Raw genomic sequence first — 16259 nt, forward strand, 5'->3', positions numbered from 1 at the left:
TGAGTGAGTGAGTGACAGGAGGCGTGAGTGAGTGAGTGACAGGAGGCGTGAGTGAGTGAGTGACAGGAGGCGTGAGTGAGTGAGTGAGTGACAGGAGGCGCGGCTGAGTGAGTGACAGGAGGCGTGAGTGAGTGAGTGACAGGAGGCGTGGCTGAGTGAGTGACAGGAGGCGTGAGTGAGTGAGTGACAGGAGGCGTAGCTGAGTGAGTGACAGGAGGCGTGAGTGAGTGAGTGACAGGAGGCGTGGCTGAGTGAGTGACAGGAGGCGTGAGTGAGTGAGTGACAGGAGGCGTGAGTGAGTGAGTGACAGGAGGCGTGAGTGAGTGAGTGACAGGAGGCGTGAGTGAGTGAGTGACAGGAGGCGTGAGTGAGTGAGTGACAGGAGGCGTGAGTGAGTGAGTGACAGGAGGCGTGAGTGAGTGAGTGACAGGAGGCGTGAGTGAGTGAGTGACAGAAGGCGCGGCTGAGTGAGTGACAGGAGGCGTGAGTGAGTGAGTGACAGGAGGCGTGAGTGAGTGAGTGACAGGAGGCGTGAGTGAGTGAGTGACAGGAGGCGTGAGTGAGTGAGTGACAGGAGGCGTGAGTGAGTGAGTGACAGGAGGCGTGAGTGAGTGAGTGACAGGAGGCGCGGCTGAGTGAGTGACAGGAGGCGTGAGTGACAGGAGGCGTGAGTGAGTGACAGGAGGCGCGGCTGAGTCAGTGACAGGAGGCGCGGCTGAGTGAGTGACAGGAGGCGTGAGTGAGTGACAGGAGGCGTGAGTGAGTGACAGGAGGCGTGAGTGAGTGACAGGAGGCGCGGCTGAGTCAGTGACAGGAGGCGCGGCTGAGTGAGTGACAGGAGGCGCGGCTGAGTGAGTGACAGGAGGCGTGAGTGACAGGAGGCGTGAGTGAGTGACAGGAGGCGTGAGTGACAGGAGGCGTGAGTGAGTGACAGGAGGCGTGAGTGAGTGAGTGACAGGAGGCGCGGCTGAGTGAGTGACAGGAGGCGCGGCTGAGTGAGTGACAGGAGGCGTGAGTGAGTGACAGAAGGGGTGAGTGAGTGAGTGACAGGAGGGCTGAGTGAGTGACAGGAGGCGTGGCTGAGTGAGTGACAGGAGGCGTGGCTGAGTGAGTGACAGGAGACGTAGCTGAGTGAGTGACAGGAGGCGTGGCTGAGTGAGTGACAGGAGGGGTGAGTGAGTGAGTGACAGGAGGGGTGAGTGAGTGAGTGACAGGAGGCGTAGCTGAGTGAGTGACAGGAGGCGTAGCTGAGTGAGTGAGTGACAGGAGGCGTGAGTGAGTGAGTGACAGGAGGCGTGAGTGAGTGAGTGACAGGAGGCGTGAGTGAGTGAGTGACAGGAGGCGTGAGTGAGTGAGTGACAGGAGGCGTGAGTGAGTGAGTGAGTGACAGGAGGCGCGGCTGAGTGAGTGACAGGAGGCGTGAGTGAGTGAGTGACAGGAGGCGTGGCTGAGTGAGTGACAGGAGGCGTGAGTGAGTGAGTGACAGGAGGCGTAGCTGAGTGAGTGACAGGAGGCGTGAGTGAGTGAGTGACAGGAGGCGTGGCTGAGTGAGTGACAGGAGGCGTGAGTGAGTGAGTGACAGGAGGCGTGAGTGAGTGAGTGACAGGAGGCGTGAGTGAGTGAGTGACAGGAGGCGTGAGTGAGTGAGTGACAGGAGGCGTGAGTGAGTGAGTGACAGAAGGCGCGGCTGAGTGAGTGACAGGAGGCGTGAGTGAGTGAGTGACAGGAGGCGTGAGTGAGTGAGTGACAGGAGGCGTGAGTGAGTGAGTGACAGGAGGCGTGAGTGAGTGAGTGACAGGAGGCGTGAGTGAGTGAGTGACAGGAGGCGTGAGTGAGTGAGTGACAGGAGGCGCGGCTGAGTGAGTGACAGGAGGCGTGAGTGACAGGAGGCGTGAGTGAGTGACAGGAGGCGCGGCTGAGTCAGTGACAGGAGGCGCGGCTGAGTGAGTGACAGGAGGCGTGAGTGAGTGACAGGAGGCGTGAGTGAGTGACAGGAGGCGTGAGTGAGTGACAGGAGGCGTGAGTGAGTGACAGGAGGCGCGGCTGAGTCAGTGACAGGAGGCGCGGCTGAGTGAGTGACAGGAGGCGCGGCTGAGTGAGTGACAGGAGGCGTGAGTGACAGGAGGCGTGAGTGAGTGACAGGAGGCGTGAGTGACAGGAGGCGTGAGTGAGTGACAGGAGGCGTGAGTGAGTGAGTGACAGGAGGCGCGGCTGAGTGAGTGACAGGAGGCGCGGCTGAGTGAGTGACAGGAGGCGTGAGTGAGTGACAGAAGGGGTGAGTGAGTGAGTGACAGGAGGGCTGAGTGAGTGACAGGAGGCGTGGCTGAGTGAGTGACAGGAGGCGTGGCTGAGTGAGTGACAGGAGACGTAGCTGAGTGAGTGACAGGAGACGTGGCTGAGTGAGTGACAGGAGGGGTGAGTGAGTGAGTGACAGGAGGGGTGAGTGAGTGAGTGACAGGAGGGCTGAGTGAGTGACAGGAGGGCTGAGTGAGTGACAGGAGGCGTGGCTGAGTGAGTGACAGGAGGCGTAGCTGAGTGAGTGACAGGAGGCGTGGCTGAGTGAGTGACAGGAGGCGTAGCTGAGTGAGTGACAGGAGGCGTAGCTGAGTGAGTGACAGGAGGGGTGAGTGAGTGAGTGACAGGAGGTGTGGCTGAGTGAGTGACAGGAGGCGCGGCTGAGTGAGTGACAGGAGGCGCGGCTGAGTGAGTGACAGGAGGGGTGAGTGAGTGACAGAAGGCGCGGCTGAGTGAGTGACAGGAGGCGTGAGTGAGTGAGTGACAGGAGGCGCGGCTGAGTGAGTGACAGGAGGCGTGAGTGAGTGAGTGACAGGAGGCGCGGCTGAGTGAGTGACAGGAGGCGTGAGTGAGTGAGTGACAGGAGGCGTGAGTGAGTGAGTGACAGGAGGCGTAGCTGAGTGAGTGACAGGAGGCGTGACTGAGTGAGTGACAGGAGGCGTAGCTGAGTGAGTGACAGGAGGCGTGGCTGAGTGAGTGACAGGAGGCGTAGCTGAGTGAGTGACAGGAGGCGTAGCTGAGTGAGTGAGTGACAGGAGGCGTGAGTGAGTGAGTGACAGGAGGCGTGAGTGAGTGAGTGACAGGAGGCGTGAGTGAGTGAGTGAGTGACAGGAGGCGCGGCTGAGTGAGTGACAGGAGGCGTGAGTGAGTGAGTGACAGGAGGTGTGGCTGAGTGAGTGACAGGAGGCGTGAGTGAGTGAGTGACAGGAGGCGTAGCTGAGTGAGTGACAGGAGGCGCGGCTGAGTGAGTGACAGGAGGCGTGAGTGAGTGAGTGACAGGAGGCGTGGCTGAGTGAGTGACAGGAGGCGTGAGTGAGTGAGTGACAGGAGGCGTGGCTGAGTGAGTGACAGGAGGCGTGAGTGAGTGAGTGACAGGAGGCGTGAGTGAGTGACAGGAGGCGTGAGTGAGTGAGTGACAGAAGGCGCGGCTGAGTGAGTGACAGGAGGCGTGAGTGAGTGAGTGACAGGAGGCGTGAGTGAGTGAGTGACAGGAGGCGTGAGTGAGTGAGTGACAGGAGGCGTGAGTGAGTGAGTGACAGGAGGCGTGAGTGAGTGAGTGACAGGAGGCGCGGCTGAGTGAGTGACAGGAGGCGTGAGTGACAGGAGGCGCGGCTGAGTCAGTGACAGGAGGCGCGGCTGAGTGAGTGACAGGAGGCGTGAGTGAGTGACAGGAGGCGTGAGTGAGTGACAGGAGGCGTGAGTGAGTGACAGGAGGCGCGGCTGAGTCAGTGACAGGAGGCGCGGCTGAGTGAGTGACAGGAGGCGCGGCTGAGTGAGTGACAGGAGGCGTGAGTGACAGGAGGCGTGAGTGAGTGACAGGAGGCGTGAGTGAGTGAGTGAGTGACAGGAGGCGTGAGTGAGTGAGTGAGTGACAGGAGGCGTGGCTGAGTGAGTGACAGGAGGCGCGGCTGAGTGAGTGACAGGAGGGGTGAGTGAGTGAGTGACAGGAGGGGTGAGTGAGTGAGTGACAGGAGGTGTGAGTGAGTGAGTGACAGGAGGTGTGGCTGAGTGAGTGACAGGAGGCGTAGCTGAGTGAGTGACAGGAGGCGTGAGTGAGTGAGTGACAGGAGGCGTAGCTGAGTGAGTGACAGGAGGCGTGAGTGAGTGAGTGACAGGAGGCGTAGCTGAGTGAGTGACAGGAGGCGTGAGTGAGTGAGTGACAGGAGGCGTAGCTGAGTGAGTGACAGGAGGCGTAGCTGAGTGAGTGACAGGAGGCGTAGCTGAGTGAGTGACAGAAGGTGTGGCTGAGTGAGTGACAGGAGGTGTGGCTGAGTGAGTGACAGGAGGCGTAGCTGAGTGAGTGACAGGAGGGCTGAGTGAGTGACAGAAGGCGCGGCTGAGTGAGTGACAGGAGGCGTGAGTGAGTGAGTGACAGGAGGGCTGAGTGAGTGACAGAAGGCGCGGCTGAGTGAGTGACAGGAGGGGTGAGTGAGTGAGTGACAGGAGGCGTGGCTGAGTGAGTGACAGGAGGCGTAGCTGAGTGAGTGACAGGAGGCGTAGCTGAGTGAGTGACAGGAGGCGTGGCTGTGTACAACCGCAGTCTGAGAGAAGAGAGAGAAAGTGCCGCTGATATCTGTGTTTGGATGCTCCAAGAAAGCGTTATTAACCAGTTTAACATATTTAAGTAGAGATATGTATCGAAAAATTCTATTTTTACAGCACTGTTAAGAAACCTCAAACCTGAAAGTTCCGGGGCGTTTGAAAAAAAAAAATCGGGGCTCCCTTAGCCCACCCCTAACGCCGCCCCTGATTACCATGTTGACTCTTGTGGTTTACATCGATACATTTGTCGCCAACCACTAATCCACTTCTCCCATTTCATTCTAGGGTTTGTCCTTCCGACTGAAGAAAACCATGAAATCTTCTACTTGCAGCACCTGAAAGAGATTTACACAATCAAGACCCAATGGATGAGCCGTACAAAGATTCTGTAGACATGGCGAACCCCCAGGAGGAGGTCTGCAATGGTGGAGCCGCCACCACCACTGATGCAGTTGGGAAACTCGAAGGGGAGGCCACTCCAATTATTCCAACCGAGACGTGGAATGTCAGCTCTCCAACCATTACAAAGCGATCCCTGTCACCCCTGCTTACAATACAAGCCACCCCAGTGGTGACCCCGACTGCAGAGTCTCCCAACGGTGTTGCCCTGAAGGTTGCTACAACTGTGCTTCAGCCAATCTGCTTGGGGGAGAGTCCGATGGTGTTGCCCATCCTTGCTGGTCCAGCTGCCCCTCAAGTTGGACAATCAGGGACAACTTCATATCTGATGACTAGTCAGGGTCCTGTGTCCCTACCTCTGGTCTTGGAACAACAAGTCCTCCAACATTTGAATCCTCAATTGCTTCAACAAACGGCAACTTGTCCTCTCCCGCTACAGAACAACATCCTGTGCCAGAACCCTTCCCTTGCTCTCGGACCACCTCCAGTCCTGGACCAGAAAGGCTCAAGTCCGGTGTTGGATGCTAGTCTACTGACTCTTCTTCAGAACCCTAACTTTGCCGCAATCTTGCAGGACCTCTTCCCTGGCCAAGGGAACTCTTTGCCCACTTGTCACCAAACGTCTTCCCCGCAAGTAGACCTTGCCTCTGCGTTCCTTTCTCCTCCGCCTCTCTCGCACCCCTACCTTTCTCCACTAGCCCCTCTGGTGCCTCCAGCCACCCTTCTTGTGCCCTATCCCGTTGTGATCCCACTTCCAGTGCCTCTTCCAATCCCAGTGCCAATCCCAGTCCCCATGTGCAAAGACTCAAAGGTTGAGGTAGACCCCCCGAAACCGGCTTGCACTTCGAGCAAAAGCACACAGACTTCACCCATTGACATCTCCTCTCATTTGACATTAACCAGCAGGGAAATGGCAGTAGTCCAACAACCTCTTCCCTCTTGCTCGTCCCCTGTGGTGATAGACGGAGAAGTGCTAGACTTATCCATTAGGGCGCCTCAATCCTCAACACATGTTGATGTTCCACATGGGATCCAGCAAGACAGCGTCCTTGATTTGTCTGTACCTAGTATAAGAAAGACATGCATCCAGTCTTGTAGCATGTATGGGCCATTGGCTCCAGAGCGGGATAGAGTGTGCCACATTGGGGGTGATGTTAGCCCTGCGGCTTTGGCTCTTGGGGTTCTTCGGCCGGTAGACTGCACGCCGAAGCTAGATACCAAGCTGCTGAGCGGTTTAGCATCTCTAGAGTTCAGCAGACAGCACAAGTGGGTGGTAGACAGCGGTCATGGTAGCGGCCATGGGGCGGTGCACGAATCTGGGCTCTCCGGAAGCGGCAACATCGAGATCGTCAGCACATCGCAGACTGCCAAAGTCATTGTGTCGGTCAAAGACGCCATGCCAGCCATATTCTGCAGCAAGCTTAAAGGATTGTCAGGCGTTTCTACAAAGAACTTTTCCATTAAACGGGACGGCAGTCAGGGGGGCTTCGCAACACTACCCAGGGTCCCGGGGGATCAGCGAGGAGAATCAAGTGACCCGCTCAAAAAGATCTCCAAAAACAGAGGAATCAAACTGAAGAAAGTGAGCTCCCAGGAGATTCATATACTCCCCATAAAGAAGCAGCGGCTGGCGGCGTTTCTACCTAGAAAATAACACAAGGGAAAACCAAGGACATGAGAAAGAAACGGCTACTGAGGTGTAGCTAGAGAAGTCAAAAACATTGAGAAGTTTAACCAGGGTATGATTATGCTAGACGCATTCCTGGCAGAAATAAGGCCTGAAGTCCGCAACATACTCCGCAAGAACAGAGAAAAAAGTTCTCGTCATTTGATGTCATTTTGTTCTCGGAGCCCTGGTTTGGGAGTTCTCGAAAACATCGTCTGAGCAGAAAGTTTTTTCTTGTGGGTCTCCGAGAACACTTGTGTGATTGGTCAGAATTTTAAAGTGGGCGGGGTTAGTGCGGAGAAACGGGGATGTTCGGCACCTGCTTTTCTCGTGAAGTATGGAATGTCCTGACCAGAACGAACTTTGTTCTTGCCACCGCAAGAAAACAAACTAATTTCTTTGTTCTTGCAGAGTAAGTTCCAAGCTTAATGCTGCGTTCACACCAAACACGTCTAGTTTGAACATTTTTAATCCATTCGCACGTCCGCTGCGAATTGGGCGTGCATATAAAATGAGCGTTTGAAGCGAAATAGACGCGAGTTCAAGGCGCTCCAGGAGAAATATGTCATTAAATACCACTGCTTCTTTTCATTTCCATTAAAAATATATATTAAACATTAATAGCCACACAAATGTGGTCCAGGCAAAAACAAGAACAAGGACACATCTCTGTTTATAATTCACTGCAATGTATGTTACTGGAATGAATCGGACATGATGCAGAATTCGTCAATATTTTATGTAGTTATTTATTTTTTTGCACTGAGTAATTCCAAAATACAAGCATTTTTTTATACACACCATCCACCATCAACAATGAGAATCAGCTGTGGCTGGTCCAATTGTCTTTTATTTTTAATTTTAAGATTTAAAATATATTTCATTAAAATTGTAGCAAATTGCTGTCTTATTCAGTTTTGTATTACGTTATTGATTTGAACATAAGTTTAACACTTTTGAAAACAGTATTTAAGAATGTGCAAATTGGCCTGTACGTACAGAGAGTTCTGGCAGTTGTTGTGTCTGAGTGAGAAAAGAATTCATGAGATTTGAGAGATGTATGAAAAAGCAATGATAATTGATCCTCAGTTTAGCCAACATAGACTTCTGTTGTGCTCACTGTGTGAAGAGTTTAGTCAAGTCAAGTCAACTTTATTTATATAGCGCTTTTAACAATGTAGGTTGTTTCAAAGCAGCTTTACAGTGTTAAACAGGAAAATAATGCAGCATAATTTTATTCAGCTGTATAGCCATTCTGGAGAAAACGCTGATGTCATCAGTTCATTTCAATTATCATACAGTGACAGTGTGGGCTTTAGATCAATAATTCGATCAGTAATTTAGTTTAAATGGTTAATTTAGTTTATTATTTGGATGTTTAGTTGAAAAATTTAGTGATCTAAGTATTGAGAAATGTGTCCTAGCGTCTGTAAAAAACTGTAAATAGGCGCTGTCTTTATAAATTAACCACAGATTTGAGCTTTAAACAACTACATTCTCACCTGAAAAAGTTTTAAAACTAAATTGTGACAGTAGTATTTTTAAATTATGCGCGGTTTCTCATCACATCACTTCACCATGTGACCGCAGCGAGCAGGCTTCTAATTGGTTAACGCGCCACGAATTGACGCCAAAGTTCAGATTTTTCAACTCGGGCGTCAAGATGCGAAATCGCTTCAAACGCGTGAATGCACAAAAAGCACCACTCGCGCAAGATGCTCAATTCGCGTGAACTGGTCACGTCCATCGCGCCGCAGGACCTCCAGACGCGCATCAACGCGCCTTTCCATTGACTTAACCCTGAAATCACTCGCCCCGAGGCTCTATTCGCGCTCGGTGTGAACGCAGCATAACGCTTGTTTCCCAGGCCGCCCATGATTTAGACGCAGGCCGCCTCCGGTCTGACGGTTGGCATTTAATCCACTCATTATAAAGCAATCAGCTGAAGTCGTCAAGTAAAAGAAGCAATCTGAACAGGCCAAACTGCACTACTACTGATATTCTTTAGCATTTGCAGCATCAAGCGTTTCCCTTCCCATGCATTTTGATTTCGGTCACACAACCCTCATGAATGATTCATCACGCCTAATCTGCATTGTCATTAATATGCATGAGATCTGTTTTGAAACCCGGCCAGCTGTCAGCGAGAAACGCAACGTGTAGCGCTGACGAATACTCCTCATGCTCGCTGTTTACACTCGGAGTGCAAGACCTTTCCCATTTTGGGTCCTAATGAACTGTAGAAAGGGAGCCGTGACCTTTTGCTTCCCTAATCGCTGTATGAATCAGTGGGGCATTGGAGCGGAGCTTCCTCTCTGAACAACAGGACGGGTACGCGGTTAGCATGGCAGCCTGATAATGACTTGGCAAAGCGCAGGCCTCGGTTTCATTAAGTCTGATGATTGGAGGAAATGGTTGTCAGTAGCAACAAAGCATAGTTTTCATCATCCTCCCTTTGGGAGGGGGGTGGAGAATTCGCACAATTCACCCCCAAACAAATTAAAACGAAATAATCATCAGGGGTTTCGTCCCTAACCACAACAGATCTGAGTGAAATGGCGTATTAATGCTGCTTTTATGGCCGTGGGTTGATTTTTTTAGGTTATTCTCAGCCAGCTGTCGCCGTTTTAACAGTGTTCAGATTTGACCGATCTTTATAACTAGTGTTTTGAATGGCGAACCACCGACAATGGACCTCATTTTTTCCTTCTTTACACTGGTGCAAGATTCATCAGTGTATGTTTTGTAATCTTTCATTGCAATGAGAGGACTTTTATTGTCTTGTCACAAGCTAATATTGCGAATTTAATGCGGCGATTTAAAGCCAAGCGACGTTACTGGAATACAGTTTTACGGCAATAATAGCAAATGATGATGGACTTGAAAGAGAAGCGTTAGCGTTTGAACGTGTGGAGATGCTCAAGTGTGTGTACAATGATGTCCGGCTTCATTCGCCCTCTGTTCATGCTCAGCGGGATCTCTAGTGGATCAAATCAAATGCCATCCGACATTTACTTTTCATCTTTGATCTCTTTTTTTTTTAATGGATTGTGAACGCTGCTTCATGGCAGTTAAATCTGTATTACTGTAGCTTTGGTGTGGTTGTGATGTGCTCAGTTTGATTGATGGCTTGAGGGCGTAAGGTTTCCACCCTCTCATTAACCTTCTGATCATCCCAGACACTTTAATAATCAACTTATTAAAACAGCTGACACACATTAGCCACATGAGCATGTCATAACAAACTATATATATATATAGAGAGAGAGAGAGAGAGAGAGAGCGAGAGAGAGAAAACTGTTTTTTGCATTGTGACTCGTACATTTTCCCTCTTATCATTGTATATTTACTACAAAATATTACTGTAATACAAATTTGTAGTATAATTGCCCCTATTAGGGATGCACCAATATGATAATTCTTTATATCTGAATGCTGATATCTTGGCTGATAAATCTAAATTCAAATTTTTATATAATTTTTGAGAGCCTGATTACAAAAACAAAAGTCTCCGCATTAAATCCATGTCCCAAACACACAATTATGATGCTCTCATTGTGATTTTATGTAGCCTATCATCTGTATTTTCCATTTTTGAAGTGATTTTCAATCATATTTCATCAATTCAAACCCATTATAGTGAACAGTGCACATCTGAAGTGTCTCCGCTGAAGGAAATTATACATTATTTATCAGCTTTAATATATCGGACACATTTTCGTATAGGCCGATAACGATAGCATTAAAAATGAACATATATCGGCCGATACCGATATTGTGGCCGATATATCGTGCATCCCTTGTCACAATGTATAAATGCTTTACATTTGAAATATTTGTTTTTGTTCATTACAATAATTGAGAATTTGGATTGAACATGCCTGATGTTTATGACGAAAATAATATCACAATGCGAAAATCAGGCTTCCTAGTCTCTTAAAGGAACACTCCACTATTTTTGAAAATAGGTTCATTTTCCGTCTTCCCTAGAGTTAAAGGAACACGCTGACTTTTTGGGACTTTATCTTATTCCCCGTATCCCCCAGAGTTAGAGAAGTCCATACACACCATTCTCATCTCTGTGCCATAACTCTGTCTGACATAACTCTGACGCACCCACCGCTAGCATAGCTTAGCACAAAGACTGGAGGTAAATGGCTCCAGCTAGCCTAGCTTAACACAAAGACTGGAGGTAAATGGCTCCAGCCAGCCTAGCTTAGCACAAAGACTGGAGGTACATGGCTCCAGCTAGCCTAGCTTAGCACAAAGACTGGAGGTAAATGGCTCCAGCCAGCCTAGCTTAGCACAAAGACTGGAGGTAAATGGCTCCAGCTAGCCTACTGCTCAATAGTTGACAAAATAACACCAACATTTTCCTATTTACATGTTGTGATGTGTGTAGTTACATCGTGTACTAAGACTGACGGAAAATGAAAAGTTGTGATTTTCTAGACCGATATGGCGAGGAACTATACTCTCATTCCTGCGTAATAATCAAGAAACTTTGAGCCGTACCATGAGTGCAGCGGCGCAATATTACACAGCGCCTGAAAATAGGCTAACTTCAGTCAACTGGGAATAATATCAGGTGCTGCATAATATCATTGCGCTGCTGCACTCATGGTACGGCTCAAAGCTCTTGATTATTACACAGGAATGAGAGAATAGTTCCTAGACATATCGGTCTAGAAAATCACAACTTTTAATTTTCCGTCAGTCTTAGTACACAATGTAACTACACACATCACAACATGTAAATAGGAAAATGTTGGTGTTATTTTGTCAATTATTGAGCAGTAGGCTAGCTGGAGCCATTTACCTCCAGTCTTTGTGCTAAGCTAGGCTAGCTGGAGCCATTTACCTCCAGTCTTTGTGCTAAGCTAGGCTAGCTGGAGCCATTTACCTCCAGTCTTTGTGCTAAGCTAGGCTAGCTGGAGCCATTTACCTCCAGTCTTTGTGCTAAGCTATGCTAGCGTTGGATGTGTCAGACAGAGTTATGGCACGGAGATGAGAATGGTGTGTATGGACTTCTCTAACTCTGGGGGATACGGGGAATAAGATAAAGTCCCAAAAAGTCAGCGTGTTCCTTTAAACAGTTGAGTTTCACCGTTTTCGAATCCATTCAGCCGATCTCCGGGTCTGGAAAACTATAGAAACTCTTTGGTCATTTTTGAGCGAGATGCTAACGGTCTAATCAGATTCAATGATCTATGCCAGGGGTTTTCAAACTGGGGTCCTCCAGAAAATCTAAAAGAAAAAAAGTCTAAGCAAAACTGGATAAAGTCCACCGAATATTCTAACTGTTTCAGCTCTAAATGTTTCTGGACAATTTGGAGGTCCTTGGCATCATAAAGTTTGAAAACCCCTGATCTATGCTAAGCTATGCTAAAAGTGCTAGCGCCAGACCTGGAGATCGGCTGAATGGATTCAAAAACGGTGAAACTCAACTGTTTAAAGGGTTAGTTCAGCCAAAAATGTAAATTGTGTCATTAATGACTGAGCCTCATGTGGTTGGACACCCGTCAGACCTCCGTTCATCTTCAGACACAAATGAAGATATTTTAGTGTAAAGCTGATGCTCTGAAAGGCCTTCATTGGCTCAACTTTACACTCTCAAGACCCTTAAAAGACACTAAAGACTAAAGTTACAAAGTCCATCTCACTACAGCGGCTCTACAATAACTTTATGAAGACGAGAATAGTTTTTGTGCGCAAAAAAACACTAAATAACGACTTGTATAGTGATGACGATTTCAAAACACGGCATCATGAAGCTTCGAAGCGTTATGAATCAGAGAGTCGAATCAGCGGTTCGGATTGCGTGTCAAACCGCCAAACTGCTGAAATTTGGCGATTCAAACCGCTGAATCGACTCAGTGATTCATAACGCTTCAAACCGCTGAATCGACTCAGTGATTCATAACGCTTCAAACCGCTGAATCGACTCACTGATTCATAACGCTCTGAACCGCTGAATCGACTCACTGATTCATAACGCTCTGAACCGCTGAATCGACTCACTGATTCATAACGCTCTGAACTGCTGAATCGACTCACTGATTCATAACGCTTCGAAGCTTCATGATGCTTTGTTTTGAAATCGTCATCACTATATAAGTCGTTATTTAGGGTTTTTTTGCGCACAGAAACTATTCTCGTCTTCATAAAGTTATTGTAGAGCCGCTGTAGTGAGATGGACTTTGTAACTTTAGTCTTTAGTGTCTTTTAAGGGTCTTGAGAGTGTAAAGTTGAGCCAATGGAGGCCTTTCAGAGCATCAGCTTTACACTAAAATATCTTCATTTGTGTCTGAAGATGAACGGAGGTCTGACGGGTGTCCAACCACATGAGGCTCAGTCATTAATCACACAATTTACAGTTTTGGCTGAACTAACCCTTTAACTCTAGGGGAGTCGGAAAATGAGCCTGTTCCTTTAACTTAGCTATGTTAAGAACTAGAATTTGAGAACCAGAAACCAGAAAATGAGCCTATTTTCAAAAATAGGGGCGTGTTCCTAATTTTTGGGTGCAATATGACCTGCACATACTCTTGACAATTCACCCAAAATATCATTCAGTGAACTTGATAAATCAAAAATATGATTCTATAGCAAACGTGTTACATTCCACACATACACAGGTGTGTATTCACAACGCAATAGGGCATCTCCACAGCGAAATAAGCAGCGTTTGATCCTGGGCCAGGATGAGTGTGCTGTGGTCCCGGATGAAGATGCGAATCCCAGTTATGATGGATCGGCTCCTCCAGGCCACGCTCAGCACATTCGAGACACACCCTCAGAATCGGCCAGAGAAAGAAAAAATGAAAATAATGAGGCAGGATTTATTTGACATGTCAGTATGAAATGTGCCGACTCGTGTTTGTTTCTTGGGAGCGTCTGAGTTCACATCATTCATGGAGAACCGACTGAACTTTCTCAAGAGATCTCCTCCATTTCCACACAGCACACACTTCAGTATCGGTTTAGACAAATAACACCAAATACATTTGATGAACTGCCGTGCAATTTTCCTTGGTTTTTTTCTCTGTCAGTACTGAAATATGTGTGTGTGTGTGTGTGTTTTAACTGTAAAGCCTTAAATCATTTCCCGGCCGGCATGTGATATATTTTCACTCTTCCCAGATCTACACAAAATAAAAAAAACAATCACCATTAGGGTTGCAAAGTTTCTAGAAACTCTGCAGAATTTTTGGAAACTTTCCAGAATTTTTTTTTTTAAATCCAGGATTCTTGGAAATTTTCCAGAATAATTGAAAAGTTTCCAGGATTTAGGAAAAAGTTTTTTGGAAACTTTCTTTTTGAAAATGTTCCAGAATATTTGGAAACTTTGAATCAGATTTTTGGAAACTTTCCAGAATTTTTGAAAATGTTTCAGAATTTTTTTTTAAATCCAGGATTTTTGAACATTTTCCAGAATTTTTTGAACATTTCCATCAGATTTTTGGAAACTTTCCAGAATTTCTGAAAATGTTCCAGAATAAAAAATAATAATAATCCAGGATTTTTTAAAATGTTACAGAATATTTGGAAACTTTCAATCAGATTTTTGGAAACGTTCCAGAATTTTTTTTTAAATCCAGGATTTTTTTTAAACATTTTCCAGAATTTTTGGAAACTCTCTATCAGATTTTTGGAAACTTTCCAGAATTTTTGAAAATGTTCCAGAATAAAAAATAATAATAATGCAGGATTTTTGAAAATTTCCATCAGATTTTTGGAAACTTTCTTTTTGAAAATGTTCCAGAATGTTTGGAAATTTTGAATCAGATTTTTGGAAACTTTCCAGAATTTTTGAAAATGTTCCAGAATTTTTGGAAACTTTCCAGGATTTTGTAAAAATTTTCATCCGATTTTTGGAAACTTTCCAGAATTTTTGAACAATTTCCAGGATTTTTGGAAACTTTCTTTTTGAAAATGTTCCAGAATACTTGGAAACTTAACTTTATTGTGATTATCTGATTTTTGGAAACTTTCCAGAATTGTTGACAATTTTCCAGGGTTTTTGAACATTTTCCATCAGATTTTTGGAAACTTTCCAGAATTGTTGACAATTTTCCAGAATATTTGGAAACTTTCTCTCTGATTTTTGGAAACTTTCCAGGATTTGTTAGTGTGTGGAAATATTCCGATTGTAAAGTTTCTGTAAATCCCGCCCCTTTGCAACCCTAATCATCCCCGTCAGCATGAACCCCAGATGAAGTGTATGAATACACCAGGACTGTTTCTATGATGTGAACTAATGTACGTGTCAGACGACCCTCCAACTCTTTTATAGGTACTGAAATTTTAAGTATTGAATGTTTTTTTTTACCATGAACAACTTTTGTAAATAACTGAATGGGTAAAAGAATGGGGGAAAAAAAAGAGCGAGTCTTGGTGATGTTTTTAAATTATTTATTTATTATTTGTATCATTTAAAATGTCGAAAATGTGTATGTGACGAATGCATTAGCTTTAAAAATTTCATGATTAAAAACGTCTCTGGTATCAAGAACGAACCTTGTGTTTTTTTTTTTCATGAACAGTATCGATATTATCTATATGGCACGACGTTACGAATACATTTGTTTACAAAAAAAACAAAGAAACAGAAGAGTCTAAAACGATCACGACTAAACTTGAAATGCTACGTTACAAAAGATGGAAAAAAACCTGAGAAGTCTCAAAGTAAAGCAAGGCAGTTTGAACCTAGTTATTGAAAATGGACATATTTTCCTCCACGGTAAAAAGCGCTGGAAGGCAGTACAAGTCATATTCAACGACCCATCGTCACATTTCCCACCTCCGTATACAACGTGTTTAGCTTAAAATAGTTCTTCTCTACAAAAAATGTACATTCCTGTTGCTGAGTTTTATGGTTAAACCCATAATACACCATTGACGTCTGATCTATCAATGCAAATGATAAAATATCAACATAAACGTCGAGGCCAGTGCGTTGGTTCTCACACCGGCGTTCACATCACATCAACTTCCCACTATTTTAGTGATATCTCTAACAGCTCAACGACACCTAGAGCAACGCTTCATCCTTGAATACTGTCCTCCAGCAGGTGTGGATGTCAGGCTGACTTTACAACACTTGCTAACATTCCCGAGATAGCGGCTCGATGTGAAGGCCTCAAGTCAAACAGAGCGATCGTCCTTCACTTCTCTAAAGACAAACATGAGTAGCGATAGAGGAGGAATACAGCAGACGGAAAACTATACGCCACAGAACGAAAGAAACGGCAGCTTTTCAACTATTATGGCCTGGATTGAAGATCAAATTTCCATTTGTTTGGATTATGCAGTTTTAACATAAACTTAATGTGATGTATATTTGTCAGTCATACACGAACGAAGCAGCTCCGATTTCTGTAAGCGCACTAATGTGTTTTAAAAAGTGCTGTAAAAACAGTTAAATCACTTTTAATACAAGTTTGTGTGTGTATACACTAGTGCTGTCAATCAATTTAGCTAATTGATCGCATTTTTTCTGTGATTAATCATGATGTAAAAAAAAAAAATCTGTAAGCGTGAATAAAAGCAGTTTTTCTGTAATTAATCGCGATTTAAGTGCATTTTCTGCAATTAATCGTGATTTAATCGCATTTTTCTGTAATTAATCGTGATT

At 46.2% G+C, this 16259-nt stretch overlaps 1 protein-coding gene across 1 annotated transcript in view; it reads left to right on the forward strand.

Annotated features, from left to right (window-relative positions):
* rai2 (retinoic acid induced 2) overlaps window positions 1-7267 on the forward strand; it is a 36951-nt gene extending 29684 nt beyond the window's left edge. Inside the window, exon 2 of the mRNA XM_079802214.1 lies at window positions 4843-7267. Within this exon, the coding sequence (XP_079658340.1) occupies window positions 4922-6610 (1689 nt within the window). The 5' untranslated portion in view covers window positions 4843-4921 and the 3' untranslated portion in view covers window positions 6611-7267. The remainder of the gene's footprint in view (window positions 1-4842) is intronic.
* The last annotated feature ends 8992 nt before the right edge of the window (window positions 7268-16259 follow it).

The sequence above is a fragment of the Gobio gobio genome (genome assembly GCF_949357685.1).
Source record: "Gobio gobio genome assembly, chromosome: 21".
NCBI lineage: Eukaryota > Metazoa > Chordata > Actinopteri > Cypriniformes > Gobionidae > Gobio > Gobio gobio.